The sequence below is a fragment of the Camelina sativa genome, chromosome 10, assembly GCF_030686135.1.
Source record: "Camelina sativa cultivar CO46 ecotype springtype chromosome 10, ASM3068613v1".
NCBI classification, from domain to species: Eukaryota; Viridiplantae; Streptophyta; class Magnoliopsida; order Brassicales; family Brassicaceae; genus Camelina; species Camelina sativa.
The window spans coordinates 10,362,219-10,377,572 of record NC_141889.1 but is presented as its reverse complement, the minus strand read 5'-3'; the positions used below and the strand labels follow the sequence as shown (position 1 = coordinate 10,377,572).

At 31.6% G+C, this 15,354-nt stretch overlaps 2 protein-coding genes and 1 pseudogene across 3 annotated transcripts; 1 reads left to right on the top strand and 2 right to left on the bottom strand.

The window, feature by feature from the left end:
* Positions 1–1,314: 1,314 nt before the first annotated feature.
* Positions 1,315–3,519, bottom strand: LOC104718464 (pentatricopeptide repeat-containing protein At4g18520, chloroplastic pseudogene; annotated as a pseudogene). The gene has a single exon (XR_015569035.1). The product of XR_015569035.1 is annotated as a pentatricopeptide repeat-containing protein At4g18520, chloroplastic pseudogene (transcript).
* Positions 3,520–3,617: 98 nt separating this feature from the next.
* On the top strand, positions 3,618–6,887 carry LOC104718463 (uncharacterized). The gene is made up of 12 exons (XM_010436218.3): positions 3,618–4,102; positions 4,407–4,511; positions 4,755–4,820; positions 4,916–5,020; positions 5,100–5,183; positions 5,262–5,380; positions 5,463–5,564; positions 5,662–5,844; positions 5,913–5,979; positions 6,065–6,118; positions 6,214–6,339; positions 6,420–6,887. Exons 1-12 carry the CDS (start codon positions 4,094–4,096, stop codon positions 6,549–6,551), a joined length of 1,152 nt encoding a protein of 383 aa, XP_010434520.1. The 5' UTR covers positions 3,618–4,093; the 3' UTR covers positions 6,552–6,887.
* A 5,988-nt stretch (positions 6,888–12,875) lies between these two features.
* On the bottom strand, positions 12,876–15,051 carry LOC104718462 (adenylate-forming reductase 03009-like). The gene is made up of 2 exons (XM_087470741.1): positions 13,512–15,051; positions 12,876–13,341 (listed from the first exon to the last, which is right to left on the bottom strand). Exons 1-2 carry the CDS (start codon positions 14,874–14,876, stop codon positions 12,997–12,999), a joined length of 1,710 nt encoding a protein of 569 aa, XP_087326867.1. The 5' UTR covers positions 14,877–15,051; the 3' UTR covers positions 12,876–12,996.
* Between the last annotated feature and the right edge of the window lie 303 nt (positions 15,052–15,354).

Genomic DNA, 15,354 nt, shown 5'->3' with positions numbered 1-15,354 from the left:
TACGAATCTAAATAGTCAGTAATCAACGGGTCTTATCGGGCACTGAAGATTATTTAAGCATTGAGATGCAAAAGAATCAAACTTTAGTGATAACTAAAAATATAAAACCTCAAAAGGTTAAAAACTAGAGAAGAGCAAATCGGTTCATCGTGCCAAAGTGGGGACCGTGTAATAATACATAATGTGCATTCTAATTCAAGAAAGAGAAGATCATTACCTAAATTAAAAATGTTATTATTTTTTAAAAAGTTAATGGAAAATTCTCTTAATATTTTGATCCTCTACTATATATAGCATATATAAGTACATTAATAAAATGTTATTAAGGATTCAACTTAGAAAATTGATTAAATAATTTATAGTGCGTTCTAATAATTAATTAGTAAAGAAGATCCCACTTTATAATATTTTTTTTTCATTTCTCACTTTATTGGCACCTCAACTGAATCTTTTAATTAAATCATAAATCATACTATATATTCATTTCTACCTAGAGATATTAATATGGGTATGTTGGAAAAAAATTAGTCTATTTAAAACTATTTATGGAAAACAATTAAATGAGGTTGAATGGGTTACCTCATCTAAATCCATTTAATGTATGGATATTACAATCAATAATACCGATTTGTTAATAAGTAATTTTTTTGCCAAATCATAAAATTAGATTTCTCGTAAAAACTACAAATTATGCATTTTATCACAAAAAAATGTTTATTAAAAAATTATGTTTTCACTCCAAAACCATAAAATTGTTTTTATCACCAAAAATATTTACTCACAAAACCGTGTTTTCGGTCAAAATCTTACAATTGAATATACGTAATAACTTAAACCATAAATAAAATATAATCAACGACTAAATAATTAATTATCTATTCAAAACAATTATATGTGTAGCTTAAATGAGTTTAGATGGATTTAAATGGGTAAGTTAAATGGGTTTATACGGGTGGGTTTACCCATTTTTGAAATCCCTAATCTTACCACTAATGCCCATATCTATTCATAAAGCCCATTAAAACTAGGTTCTCAACATTGACTCTTGAGAGATATTTTATGAATATTATCACTCTACTTTTTGCTTAATTATTATAATTGGTTATTGCCTTATTGGTCATCATCAAAAATAATTAGTGAAAACGACAACATAATTATATAAATCTTTCTCAATTTATTATCCTTTCATTTATGCTGTTGATTCTACTACTGTTGTTTTCATTTTACCTGAAGATTTTTCTATTCTAAAATTCACCAGTCTTTATCCTTATTGTTTAGAAACACTATTTATAATTTTAAATCTTTGCATTTGCATTTGAAAATTCAAAATCTTCTAATCTTTATATCATCAACATGAAAATTTGTACATTTGTGAATTGGTGCTACTGTGGAACGTTTTTTGTATCAGAAACTTTATCATATAAATCCAAGTATCAGAGCTTTTAAAGAAGAAAGATTAAGAAGAGGTCTCCAAGTAACAAGTTGCAGAAGATTCAGGTTCATCGAGCTCAATATCTCCACAACTAGAGAGAATCGTTGCAAAAATATAATCATCCACTTCAAACCCCTCTGCCTCCATTCTATACATTAGCTTCAATGCTTCCCTGCAAAACCCATTCCTCGCGTAACCCATTATCATCGCCTTCCATGAGACCAAGTTCTTCTCGGGCATACTGTCGAAAACCCTAAAAGCTTCCGAGACAAATCCACATTTTGCATACATATGAATCAAAGCACTTCCCACAAAGACATTGGACAGAGCATGATTCTTCTTTGCAATGGAATGTATTGATCTGCCTATTAGAAGAGACTCTGAATTCGCACAAGCTTTTAAAGCAGAAGAGTAAGTAAATGGGTTTGGCTCTACACCATCTTGTATCATCTCTTTTAAGAAGTCTAGCGCTTCTGATTCATGTCCTAAACTCGAACATCCAGAGATCATAGCGGTCCATGAAACCACATCTCTAGATGGCAACTGCTGCAGAACATTGAAAGCGTCACGAGATGCTCCGCATTTACAATACAGCCAAACCAAAGTACTTCCAATATAGACATTCTTTTCAATAGAATTCTTGATAATCTGCGCATGAAGTTCCTTCCCCAACAATAAAGCCCCAACAGATCCACACGCTCTAAGGATACTTACTACTGTCAAATTGTTAGCTATCAAATGCCGCCTCTTCATTACCCTGAAGAGGCTGATAGCGTCCTCACCAAAACCTTCGCGAGCATGTGCAGCTATAATCGAAGTCCATGTGACCGTGTTTCTATTGCTCATTCCATCAAACACTTTTCTGCAATCAGATATCTCCCCACATTTAGCATACATGTCCATCAACGAAGTTCCAACAAAAACATCAGTCTTAATCATCTTTTTAACTACCAAGCTGTGTACTTGCCTTCCAAATCTCATCGCTTTCTCCTCACTACAAGCCTTCAAGATACTGCATACCGTGAACTCGTTAGGCAAAAAACCATGATTCAACATTCCCATAAACATGACTATAGCTTTATTCCCATGCCCTTTTCTTGAACAAGCCGATATAACAGCTGTCCAAGATATCACATCTTTCTCCTCCATCATATCAAACGCTCGTAACGCACTCGTCAACTCACCGCACTGCGCATAAAAGTAAACAAGAGAACTCTCTACAATGAGATTGTCCACTCCAACTTTCACCATATTACCATGAACCTGTCTCCCTAACTCAAACTCTGATCTCCTACTACACAGATTCAACAAACACACAAACATCCTCTGGTTAGTAAAACGTATCCCATGCTTCACATAGTCTTCAAACAGCGCAAAAGCTTCATCCTCAAGACCATACTTCAAATACCCATCAATCATCGCAGTCCAAGTAACAGTGTTTCTATCAGGCATACTGTCGAACACATTCCGTGCATAAACCAAATCCCCTAACCTCACACAAGAACTAATCAAATTATTACCAAAATAGATCACTTGATCATCAAAACACTTCAAAGCCATAGCGTGAATCCTTTTAATGAGTCGCATCCCATTAGAAGACTGAAGCCACTCAGCTAACAGAGCATAATCAACTCGTTCGCTATCGAAAGAATCAACACGATTCAAATCCTCTCCTTTAAACTGATGTAACCCGAAAGAATCCGAATCAAAAGATGGCTTCTTTCCAGAAACAAGTCGAAACCCAGATAACCTCTCATGCCTCTGTTCCTCCCGCTTCGTTCTTGAATCGCTACTGTAACATATCGTCGGAGATTTGAAGTTTTGAGTAACCGGAATCTCTGAAATCCGAAAACGTGGTTGAATTAAAGCTAATGAAAACATTGATTGAGAGAATGAGAGAAGCTTTCAGGGTTCAGATATATCCCGCCGGGAAAAATGTAAAATTTCAGATAAAGTTTTGTTTTTTTCATGAACACACGAGAAAATAAAAAGTTCCGATTTTTTTTTATTAATAATCTGATCTGGTAATTTATGACGACGACAACAAATAATATCTCGGTCGGTTTTTCAAATTCCTAAGCGAGAGACAAATATTACACAACACGACTTAAATAAAAATCAATTTACAGCCAATTAGCAACAACCACGTTTCTTACCACTTACCACTTTCCTCTCTCTCTATCTGCATTTGTCTCAAAAAAAAAAAAACAAAAAAAAAAAAACCCTTGAGAAATTGCTACACGATCTCGTAAACGTGTCTCTCTGACTTCAGTCTTACACATCAATCCCTTTAGGTTCCGTTTCTAAAGTGTTCATCTTTCAGCTTAAATTGATCAGTTTCTGGGTTTTATGAAGTAAACAGAGCAAATCAAATTGCTCTTTAGCTAAAACCTTCTCTTAGACAGATTGGTTATTTATTTTTGTTTAAAAAGCTTTAGAATTCGTGGGAGACGAGAGAATATAAAACGACCAGACCAAGTTCGGGATTTATTCGTTTCTTCTTCTGCTTTTTGGTCTCTTCCCCTTCTCTCGACAAAAGGGTTTTATTCTGTCTCTTCAAAAAATAAAACCTTTTTGCAGGAGAGGAAGAAAAGGTTCAATTTTTTCAGAGAAGCCCAAAAGGCAAAAAAAAAAAACAGAGAAATCAAATCAGCCATATTCATGAAACAGGTAAAAAAGAGACGAGCTTTTCTCCTTCCTTTCCTACTGGTTTATGGTTTGGTTAATTGTTGAAGATGTATGATATAATCCAATTTTTGTGTCTGTGGTTTGGTTAATTGTTGAAGTTGTATGAAAAATTACGGATCAAACCAAATTGACCTCATTTGTCCTATTGAATCAAACCAAGTTGTCTACAGATACTCTACCTTGTTCAGTGTTCTGATATATGATTTTAAAGCCTCTGTCTCTAGACTCTGTTGTTTGTTTTCTTCTTTGAAGAAAGAAGTTTCATTATCAATTCTTTAATTTGCAGAGTTCGATGAATCGATCGTGTCTCTGTAGTATCTTAATAACTGCTGCTTTGATCTGTGGTGCTTACTTCATTGGCAATGCTTATCTTTCTGAAGAATTTAAAGAGGTAAGATTTATCTTGTATCTGACACCAATCACCTTAAGCTCTGTTTCTATGATGCTGTATTTGTTTGTGGTTGGATTGTTCAGTTTGTTATTTTGTGTGTAATCAGCAAAATTGTATTTTTCCTACATGTGTAGAACATGACATTACTGAGGAATTCGTGTTTTATAGTCTATATCAGATCGTTAAGTCTAGGGACCACAATAGAGTAATTCTGATTTTGATGCATAAGATTTTAAATTACAGAGACTGCTTAAGTGGGAAATCACTGATAAGATGCAGAACACAACAACATCAACCAGTATGTGCGAGGTTTGTCTTCATAGAAGTTCGGTTTTTTATCATTGAGTTTGCTTTATGAGATTCTTTTGATATCAAAATGTTCAAATTTATCTTTTTTTCACTAGAATTCCAATAAGCCATTGGGTACTGAAGCATTACCGCAAGGAATAATCGAGAGAACATCGAACTTGGAAACGCAACATCTATGGAACTACGATGACACAAAAAAGGTTGTAAAAGATTCCTCAAAGCTTTGTAAACATTCATGGCTTCTTCTTATTTGTGTTGCTTAATCTTTCTTTCTTTCAGAGAAGTCCGAACCGCTCGATGAGTTTGCTAGCTATGGCAGTTGGAATCAAACAAAAGGAGCTAGTCAACAAAGTTATCCAAAAGGTTTTTGTCTTGTCTTTTGCTTGTTTCCATCAGTAAGTTTTTTTCGCCTTTTTGATGACATAATTGCTGTGACTTCAGTTTCCTCCTCAAGATTTCGCGGTCATGCTTTTTCATTACGATGGTGTTGTCGATGATTGGAAGCAGTATCCATGGAATGAGCATGCAATTCATGTTTCCGTAATGAATCAAACAAAATGGTATGTCTTCTTGCAATTCTTGTTATCATTCTTACCAACCTTCAAATATATTATCTTAACAGATGAATGATGGATGTCACAGGTGGTTCGCCAAGAGATTCTTGCATCCTGATATAGTTGCGGAGTATGAATATATATTTCTTTGGGACGAGGATCTTGGTGTAGCTCATTTCAATCCTCAACGGTAATCCGCTAAATATAGGACTTATCACTCTTTTATTTTTTTGTTACCTTTCGTGTTTTTTTTCATCTACATAATGAAATCATTTTTTTTATGTTAGATACCTATCTATTGTCAAAGAAGAGGGGCTTCAGATATCACAACCTGCTCTCGACACTACAAAATCAGAAGTGCATCATCCTATAACTGCTCGTCGCAAGAAATCAAAAGTTCATAGGAGGATGTATAAATACAAAGGTAGCGGGAGATGTGATGACCATAGCACCAATCCTCCCTGCATCGGGTAAAAAGCTTTTTAACAAACTCTCTATCTCCCTCTTTCTCCGGTTAACCTGTAACTTGGATGTGTAGGTGGGTAGAAATGATGGCACCTGTGTTCTCAAGAGGAGCATGGAGATGTTCTTGGTATATGATTCAGGTAACACTTGCATATATATATATCTCGGCATTCATTTTTGGTTCCTCGAGTCTTTGGGGGTTTAATGCTTTTGTTTGTGTTGCAGAATGATTTGATCCATGCATGGGGTCTGGATACGCAGCTTGGTTATTGCGCTCAAGTTGGTTTCTTCTTCTAACTACTTTTATATTTCTTAACTGGTTTTGATAATCCCTCTCTTAGTGTACTTATTAACATGTTCATGGATGTGGATAGGGTGATCGTAAGAATAATGTTGGTGTTGTTGATGCGGAGTACATAGTTCATTTCGGTCTTCCAACGCTCGGTGTGGTTGAAACCGCTTCAAGCTCTGTACGGAATGAGACAGACCCGAAATCAACGGTACGCTCTTCAAGTGATTTTGTATATATTTTGTTGATGGAGTTATGTCTTATAAGTTATAATTTGGTTGAGGTTCACAGGAATCATTGGAGTCTCGTGAAGTAGATAATAGACCAGAAGTGAGGATGAAATCATTCATAGAGATGAAGAGATTTAAGGAACGTTGGAAGAAAGCTGTGAGAGATGATAGATGTTGGGTCGATCCGTATTAGATAGAAACCTGAGTGGTTTAAGTAAACCGAACCAAATTGGGATTACCTCCAATAGTGTTGATATTGTCTCTTGTTTGAGTATGCTTTTGTGTGATCCAATGTATACCATTATTTGGTACATAGATTTTTTTTTTTATTATTATTGGGAATAGACCAGTGTATTTAAGTGTTTTATGGACCACAGAGTAGGTTTCACATTTGGTAGTATTACTAGATTTTAATCCGTGGGCATATAAGTTTTATTATAATTTATATTTATGTTGTATCTATTTGTTAAATATTAAATGTTTTGTAAATAGAGAAATAACTAAATTTTCTGGTTGTTGTGCGGATAAATATTTCTATTATTTTTTTAACTTGTAATACATTTTATGACCATTTGTTTATTATATTTATTTTGTTTTGTTTAGTGTTTGAGATTCTATTTTGATTTTTAGTTATTATAACAAAAAATAAGGGATCTAAATACATAATAAGTAATTTATATATTGTGAATAAGTCACATTTTTCCTAATAATTTAATCATTTTACAAAATCTTAGTTAAATTAACTTGATTTTATGTCAAATATTTATGTCAAATATTTTAATATTAGTAGTGTTGATAAATAATTAAATGAAGATTTAACCTGTATTAACACAAATATAATAATATTTTATTAATTCCAACATGTCATCTTTATAACTCATCTACTATATAACCACATTATATAGTATTTTAAACTTTTTAGTTTTACATATTTGTAATAATTAAAATATTTATTTAAGTTTATATATGTTAATTATAATATTTAATTAAATGTTAATCGAAGTTTTTCTTACGTTAATAATCAAATCTCACAGGTTTTGGAAAACAAAATGAGAATCAAATTGTTGTTTTTTTTGTTTGCGAATGATTCAGATATATAATATTTTCAAAACACAACATAATGTGTAGTTTAATATATGATAGTTTCTATTTCAATATTGATTACTGTTATTTATTTAGTTGAAATGAAATGTAAAATATTTAGGAAACAAAATCTGTAGTAATATTAGTTTTGAAAATTTTTTAGGGGTTAATGTTATAAATAAAATAAATTAAATAACCAAAACTTTAAGGGCATAATACTAAATGTACTTCAAAAATAATAATATAGATTGCTACAAAAGTGTTTTTGTACTTAGTAAAATATCTCATGATTATATATATTTACGTAAATTTACAAAATGGGATGTAATTTAGGTGATGTCTAATTTTGGTTATGCGTTTCAATTTTGGTGGAAAGGTGATTTTCTGATAACAAATTCTTTTGTTATCTGGATATCTAATTTATTTTATGACGTTTTACAAAATCAATTTTTAATTTGAAATCCTAATAAATCATGTAATAAATTAGACGTTGATTGGGACACGAACGATATATATACATTCGAACATCTATTTCCTTATTGATTATGCAATAATTATACATGAGCAAAACACATATTTAGACCCCATTTTTTTTAATGTAAATGATCTAAAAGTAAACAAATCGTTTTCCGATAAAGCGTGTCCTAATTCTGATTGGTAACAAGAGTTATCAAAATTGAATGGCAGTAAAAATTATAATTTAATGTAAATTGCAGTAAAAATTATGTGGTAAAAATGACAGTTTGATGAAGTAATTTGCTATAAAAATATGAGTTAGCATTTAAAAAAAACAACTGATTGGTAACATTTATGATGTATCAATTGAAGTATATATTATAAAACTAAAATAGATTTTAACCCGCAGTACACCGCGACACAATTTTTAAAAAAATAATAACATTTTATTTTTTTTTGTTTTTTATATTTAGTTTGTTTTGTTTAAGTAAATAATATTTTTGTTTGGATTGTCAATTATTAGAACAATAATAGGGGAAATAAATATATAAATATGTAATTTATAAGCTATTGTCGGATTAAGTCTCAATTTTACCAATGATTTAATTGTTTTACAAAGTTTTAGTTAAATTACTCTGATTTAATATGTCTAATATTCTTATATTAGTGGTATTGACCAAATAATTAAAGGAAGATTTAACCCGTGTTTCAAAACCGAATTAATAATATTTTATATTTATACTAATGTTATTTCAAACTGTCAAGTTAATAACATGTCCCGCTATATAACAACAAAACGTCATATTAGTGGTTTAACTCGTGTTTCAAAACTGCATATTAGTGGTTTTGGTTGTGTGTTGTGTTTTGTTTGTGAAGTTGATATTTATACATGGAAAATGCTTGATAAGCAAGGAGTTTACGATCCATAGCAATAAAAGAGAGATTTTAGTGTTTTCCTATTTGAGTTGATAACATTATCGCATAATAGTATTCAGTTTCTTAACACGTATATTTTATATTAAATGTTTTTCTTGATGCTAAAGTTAAATATACCCGATTATTGAATTTCTAAAGTTGGGTTCTCGTTTTTATGAACTTTATTAACATTATAATAATTATTGTGATTGTAATCATTTGTTATTCAAACTCGGCTGTGTTATTTAAATTTAAGAGATCATACAGTCTCTAAAGATCTATTAAAATAGGTTTTTAGATTTTAATGGGATTAAAAATTTAATGCGTAGAGTTGTTTTTGGAAAAATTGAAATGTATAGATGTTGTCAAGATATTTATGGCAATAAATGTATCAAATTAGGTCGATTTAAATAGTTCCATTAAATGAGTTTCCAGGAATTGTTATTTTAGGAGGTTAATGTTGTAAATAAAACAAATTAAATAAGCAAAACTTCAAAAATCAAAATGTACTTCAAAAATCAGATTCTCCTAATTATTATCTAGGATTTAACGCGCGGTACACCGCAAAATAATCTTTTATATATAATATAATTTAGTTTTTATAGTTTTTATAGTTCCAATACTAAGAATGGGCTAATGTCGATTATGATCAGTTCAACCAAGTTTTCTTTTCACTTTAGTGATATTTTACATAAAAATTATTTAAGAATATATGTAGTTATAATTAATAAATAATAATCAATATGATTTTGATATTATGCTAATCAAAATAATTTGTGAAGAGAGAGAGATAAATAGTAACAATCCAAAAGAGATATATATAAATTGTGATTTAGATTGGTTGATATATTTAGTTCCAATCTTTATTTTAATTTGGAATTTTCACTATGATATGACTATTTTTTCTTCTCCTAAATTAAAAAAAAATTATGTATTTTAAATTTATTTTTAAAAATCATTATCGGTATAGATGCAGATTTTTTAGATCTTTTAATTCTAGTTGTGTTGTTTTAATCTTAATAACTAATATTAATTATGATAAATATTGTTGTGTAAATAATTAAATAGAAAAATAATGATACCATATTAAAGAGAGTATGCTTATTTTGTGGTTTATATAAGGACAATTGCTTTTCAAATAATAGACGACCGTAAAACTTAGTGAAAAGGCAAATACAATTTTTCAATTTTTGCCTTTTTGGTTAGTATGTTATGGTTAGTATGTTTGGTTGTTATAATAATTGGTAGATTATAAAACGAACAAAATAAGATGTACTGCTGAAAAAAAAAATGAAACAGAAAACTTAATTCTATTGATATAATAAGCAAAACTATATACATCATGATAGAACATGGATTATCTCTTAAAGATGAGAGTGACTTACTTACAACGAATATTAAATAACATCAAAAGCAAAAGAAAAAAAAATAAAGAAAACACAAAACCATTTTCATAGATTACTGTAATGTTTACTAAAAAAAGAAAATACTACTGTAAGGTTTCTTTGCTGGTTGTAAGTATGTTTGGGGCATTCTCCATTAGGTAGTGAGAGATTATTTATAGTGTTTTAAAAATGCATTAGGTGTGATATGGAATTAAGACTAAATTGGTGAGCAAGCAAAAAATCATTTAAAATGACATGAAGGATCTTTCAAAACGTGAAGGATTTAAGGTATATTTATGGAATATACCATTTATTAGTTTTATATGTTAAATTTTAAATTTACTTTCCATTTAGTTTTATATATTGATTTGTGTACCATAGAAATCGGAAATGAATATTAGATTAATATAATTATTATGATAGCATTAAACGATTAAATCTATATTTGAAGTATTAGGAATATTATTCGATTTTAATGGACTGTCGATTTTACGTATTCTAGTTTTTATTATTTTGGAAAACTTTCTAGGGATTAACTTTGTAAAATTTAAGTTATGCACTCATTTAAAGAGAGATTTCAGCAATCAATGTTTTATTAAAACAAAGATTTCTTCGGTCAATATTTAAATATTTACTTTACAAATAAGATATATAGACAATTAAATATTTGTCTTGGTGGTGTCATTATGGACGTCTTTGGAAATATGAATTTAATAGGCTGATAATTATGCACTCGACTTTAGTACCATCGAGATTTGAACAGATTGTAGTAATCGAATGTGAAGGATTATGTACTTAAAGGGCATAACACAACAATAAAATCTGATTTAATATGTCTAATATTCTTATATTAGTTCCATTAATTGAGTTAAGTAAAAATATTATTTTAGGAAATTTTGTAAGGGTTAATGTTGCAAATAAACAAATTAAATAAGATAAACTTCAAGAGCATAAACCAAAATGTACTTCAAAAATGTTAATATAGATGAAATATAAATTATTCTTAATAATGATATTTTCAAATTTAATAAAGAAAATGTTACTTTTAAAATAAAATATTTAACATGTATCTTTGGTAATAGCTTTAGGCACCTATATCTGTTTTCACAAAAAAAAAATGAAAAATATTTCAGTTTTGTTTGAAATAGTCAAACATAACTTAAAAAAAAATGAAAGTCGTTGACCAGATTCCTCAATGCTACAAGTGTAGCATTATTAAAATTGAAAACAAAAAAAAAGTATAAGAAAAAATAAACATATCGTAGGAAGTAATTAAAAATGTAAAAGAAACAAAAATTACAACTCAATTCTAATGCATGAAATTTTCAATGATGTTGAATAATCTGGTGAATTAACAATTTTACAAAGGGCATAACCCAAAGTTGTACATCAACTATAACACACTCTAATTCAGTTTCAACTTCAAAGAAATAATTTTTATTCATGATTAGTAACATTTTTGAGTTGTCTATGAATTAAGTCTTAACTCAACGGTAACTCATGTTACTAATCAGAAATGACAAATCGTATTCACTCTAGAAACCTAGTGAAGAAGCATGATATTGATATCAATTCTATCCCGTTTGATTATAAGTGTTCACAGAATCACATTTGTTATAAAAAAACAATTAAATTTTGTTTCTGTAACATGTTTTTGTTTAATTAGGCATCTAACTTATTAAATGTATGTATATGCACATGTATTGCGAGAAAACCATGAAGTATATAGGTCTTAAGGTCTTGCATAGATAAATGATTGAAGGTAATACAATGTCATATAACAAGAACGGTGAAAACCCTAGAGAATATTGATCATGATGCACCTTATAAAAGTCAACTTGTTCATGTGTAATTGTGTGCAGTCTTATTTCGTGTTGACCCTAACATATAATAGCTCAAGATCTTTATGGGTTTTGAGTTTGACTTGATCAAATCTTGTAGTCGTATGTATGATGAAAACTGAGAAGTCAAAGTCGTTGCACACTGTTTTGTTTTGTTCTTGGTTAAGATTTTTGGTATAGGTTGCTGTTACTGTATACATTTTAGCAGAATTTAGCGATAAATATTCTAAACAATTAAATTTATTTTTTTCGTTTTGAATATTTAAAATTTCTCTTTTATTGTTTTTGAATGATTCTTGATCCACGATCATGTGCTAATTTGTTTTGAATAGTTTAAAACATAAAATTTATTTTTTTAATGTTTTTATTTTTATTGAATTCTTGCTTCTATTAATAATGAAATATATAGTTTATTTTTTAAACAATAATTAATTATGATATAAATAGAAGATAAAATAAATCGTTACGGAAATACTCAATTAATTTTTTTTTTTTAAATTCTCACGTAAAAGACCACAAAAGTCTCATTTTTGGGACTTGAAAAAATTGTGAGGGAAAAAAATGTGTTCTGTTGAGACTGTAAAGAAAAGAAAAAAGTGGCAAGTACTGGAAATAATTGACTGTTAATTATTTTTTCAAAAGAAGTAATTAACAGGTTTAAAAGTCCCAACTGAACTAATCATGTCCTAAGCAAACTGTTTTGTTTAAAAGTAGAACTTATACACTAGTACAGTCAAAGTCTCCGTAGTTGGCAAAACGTTATTTAATATGTATTGAGGTAAGCTAACAAACTCATTGTCACAAATGAACATGTCTTATCTTCTTAACTCATTACTCTTGATAAGATTTCATTTATTACGATAATATCACACAAGTTTACATTATTGTTAAATAAACAGACAAAGAAATAAATAACATAACCAGAGAAGTAACCAAAAAAAAAAAAAGAGTAACCTAATTAAGAATCCCAAATAGGACCAAAAGCAGGAACACTAGAAGCCTTGCAAGCATTAACAACATCACGACTTCCTTCAGGATTGCTTGTAACAATCACAACTTGAGCTCCAAACTTCTTCGAAGCTTCCACGGTCATTTCCGAGACATTAGGTCTTCCTAGAACCGCAGTATCGTGAACTATGATCCTATCTTGATGAGGATAATCATTAAGCCTGTTCACAATCTCCGAGCCAAAATTATCATCTAATCCTTTTGCCACCCATATCAAATATACCTCAGCCTTGCTCTGTTGCATAAGAAACGATAAAAATACGCAAATCCCTGATCCTGTGGCCACAAGTAATACCTGTGAAAACAAATAAATATATATTTAGTAATGATTTATATTTTCACCAAATAATTTATCATCTGTGTTATGTCGGTGGATATATGATTACTAACCCCTAAAAAAGTCAACAAAAAAGCTGTTAAAATCTGTTACTAGTTAGGCCCAAAGTTTAAGAGAGATTTATTAACCTTGTCATACAAGTTAACGAGATAGGGTAAGCCGGCGAAGTGAACCGTACGGACCCATAAGTGTGTTGGAGGTTGTGAGACTAAGGACTTCGTGAAGTCGCCGACAGCACCAGCCAACATCATGTGAGATGTCTTCCCATCAGAGATTATCCCAAAAGCGTGCCATTCCGACAACGGCGATGGACTGATCCGACCCAAGATCCCTGATTTCACGCCTCCTCTGAATTTGATCAGTGACGCGTGGCCCGAGAGAGATGATACGTCAACCGGAACGCGTCTCACGGTTAACCAAGGGAGCAAAATCGCGATCGTTATCGCTAGCGTAAACCAAAACTCTTGTGTTTTGATCAGTTTCGAGCCGAGATTATCGCTGTAGGATCTTGATATTGGATCGTAGGATATCGTCAGAATTATAAACACCCAAACAAGACCTAAAGCGGACCAGCCTACGAATCTGTGGATGCGTTCGAAGACGTTGTGGTGTAAATGGCGAACAAGTGGGAACGCGGCAGCACAAGTGAGGAAGAGGAGACAGAGAATCGCGGACGCAACCGCTATGATTGCATTAGAAGTGTTGTCTCTGTCTTTAAGAGTGAGAACCAGTGCGTAGATGAGCCAAGCTACCGAGGAAACACCGCAGCCGCTGTGGATGCCACCTAGGCTTTGTAAGAGTGATGTGACCATGATTTTGATGCGGAGAGGGACAAAGGAGCGTCCAAGGAGTTTCACGGTTAAGTAGAAGACGAGTCTCAAGAAGGCTTCGCTTCTGCATAAAGTTAGGGCAAGAATATTGGCAATTGAAAACAGAGCTGCTCTGTTTCTAGCGTAAGCGAAATTTCCCGTGGCCGCGAGAACAAGAGCTAGGACGTTCAGAAAGAACGAAAGGACGAAGAGACGCTTGTAAACAGTGAATAAGCCTTGATCAAGAAGTATAATTGAGAGTCTTGAAGGACGTTTCTTTGGAACCGGTGGTTGCTGAGGTTTCTCGCTGTGTTTGCTTGTGGAAGAAGTAAGGATTGGATGTTCGTCAGTCTCACTGTGTTCTTCGTTTCCTTCCTTGATCCCACCTTCTTCTAAGTAGAAAATATCATCTTTGTCTTCTTCTTCATCGTCGTTGTCAGACTCCAAATCGCAGAAATGGCTGCTGGGTCGGCTCATGGAGCGTTGAATCGATGAAGGGAAAACTTTTGAGGGGTTTCTCAAGAAATCCCATGGACGTCGAAACCTGCTGAACGTTCCCTCGCGTTCAAGGTTTGCGTTGCGGTTTTGATCAATCGTAACGACAGCAAAAGGGTCTGCATGAGGTTTTATCTCAAACGCTACTCCTCGACAGCTAGAGAATCTCACGGTCGAAGGTTTTTCCATTTTTGCTATCTCTTTTGTTGGCTTAGATTAAGAGGAAACAAGAAGGATGGCTTAAGAAACAAGGCAAGGATGAGTTTTTATCGAGCTCTTGTTGTTTGGTTTTAGCTTTATGGATTGTTCATGAACTGCATGCCTTTTTATATCGTAATTTGGTATCACCATATTCAAAAATTTCATCATTGACTCGGATAAAAACGTCGTTTTCACGCCATCTTTTTGTTTCGTTTTGTTATTAAGGTAGGACCATAAAGAGTTCTGTTTTGTATGTCTTTCCTTTGACTCTGACTTGGAAGCTCTGAAATTGTCAAATAACACACTGATTGTGATCGAGAAACTCTTACTACATTCACATTGTATATATGATTAATAGAAGTTTGGAAGAGTAATTCATTAAAATTTGACCATAATTGACATTTTACTGATTTGTGTTATAGCGGTTGATGTGTAGTGTCTGTGAGTTACCACTTACCAATTACTA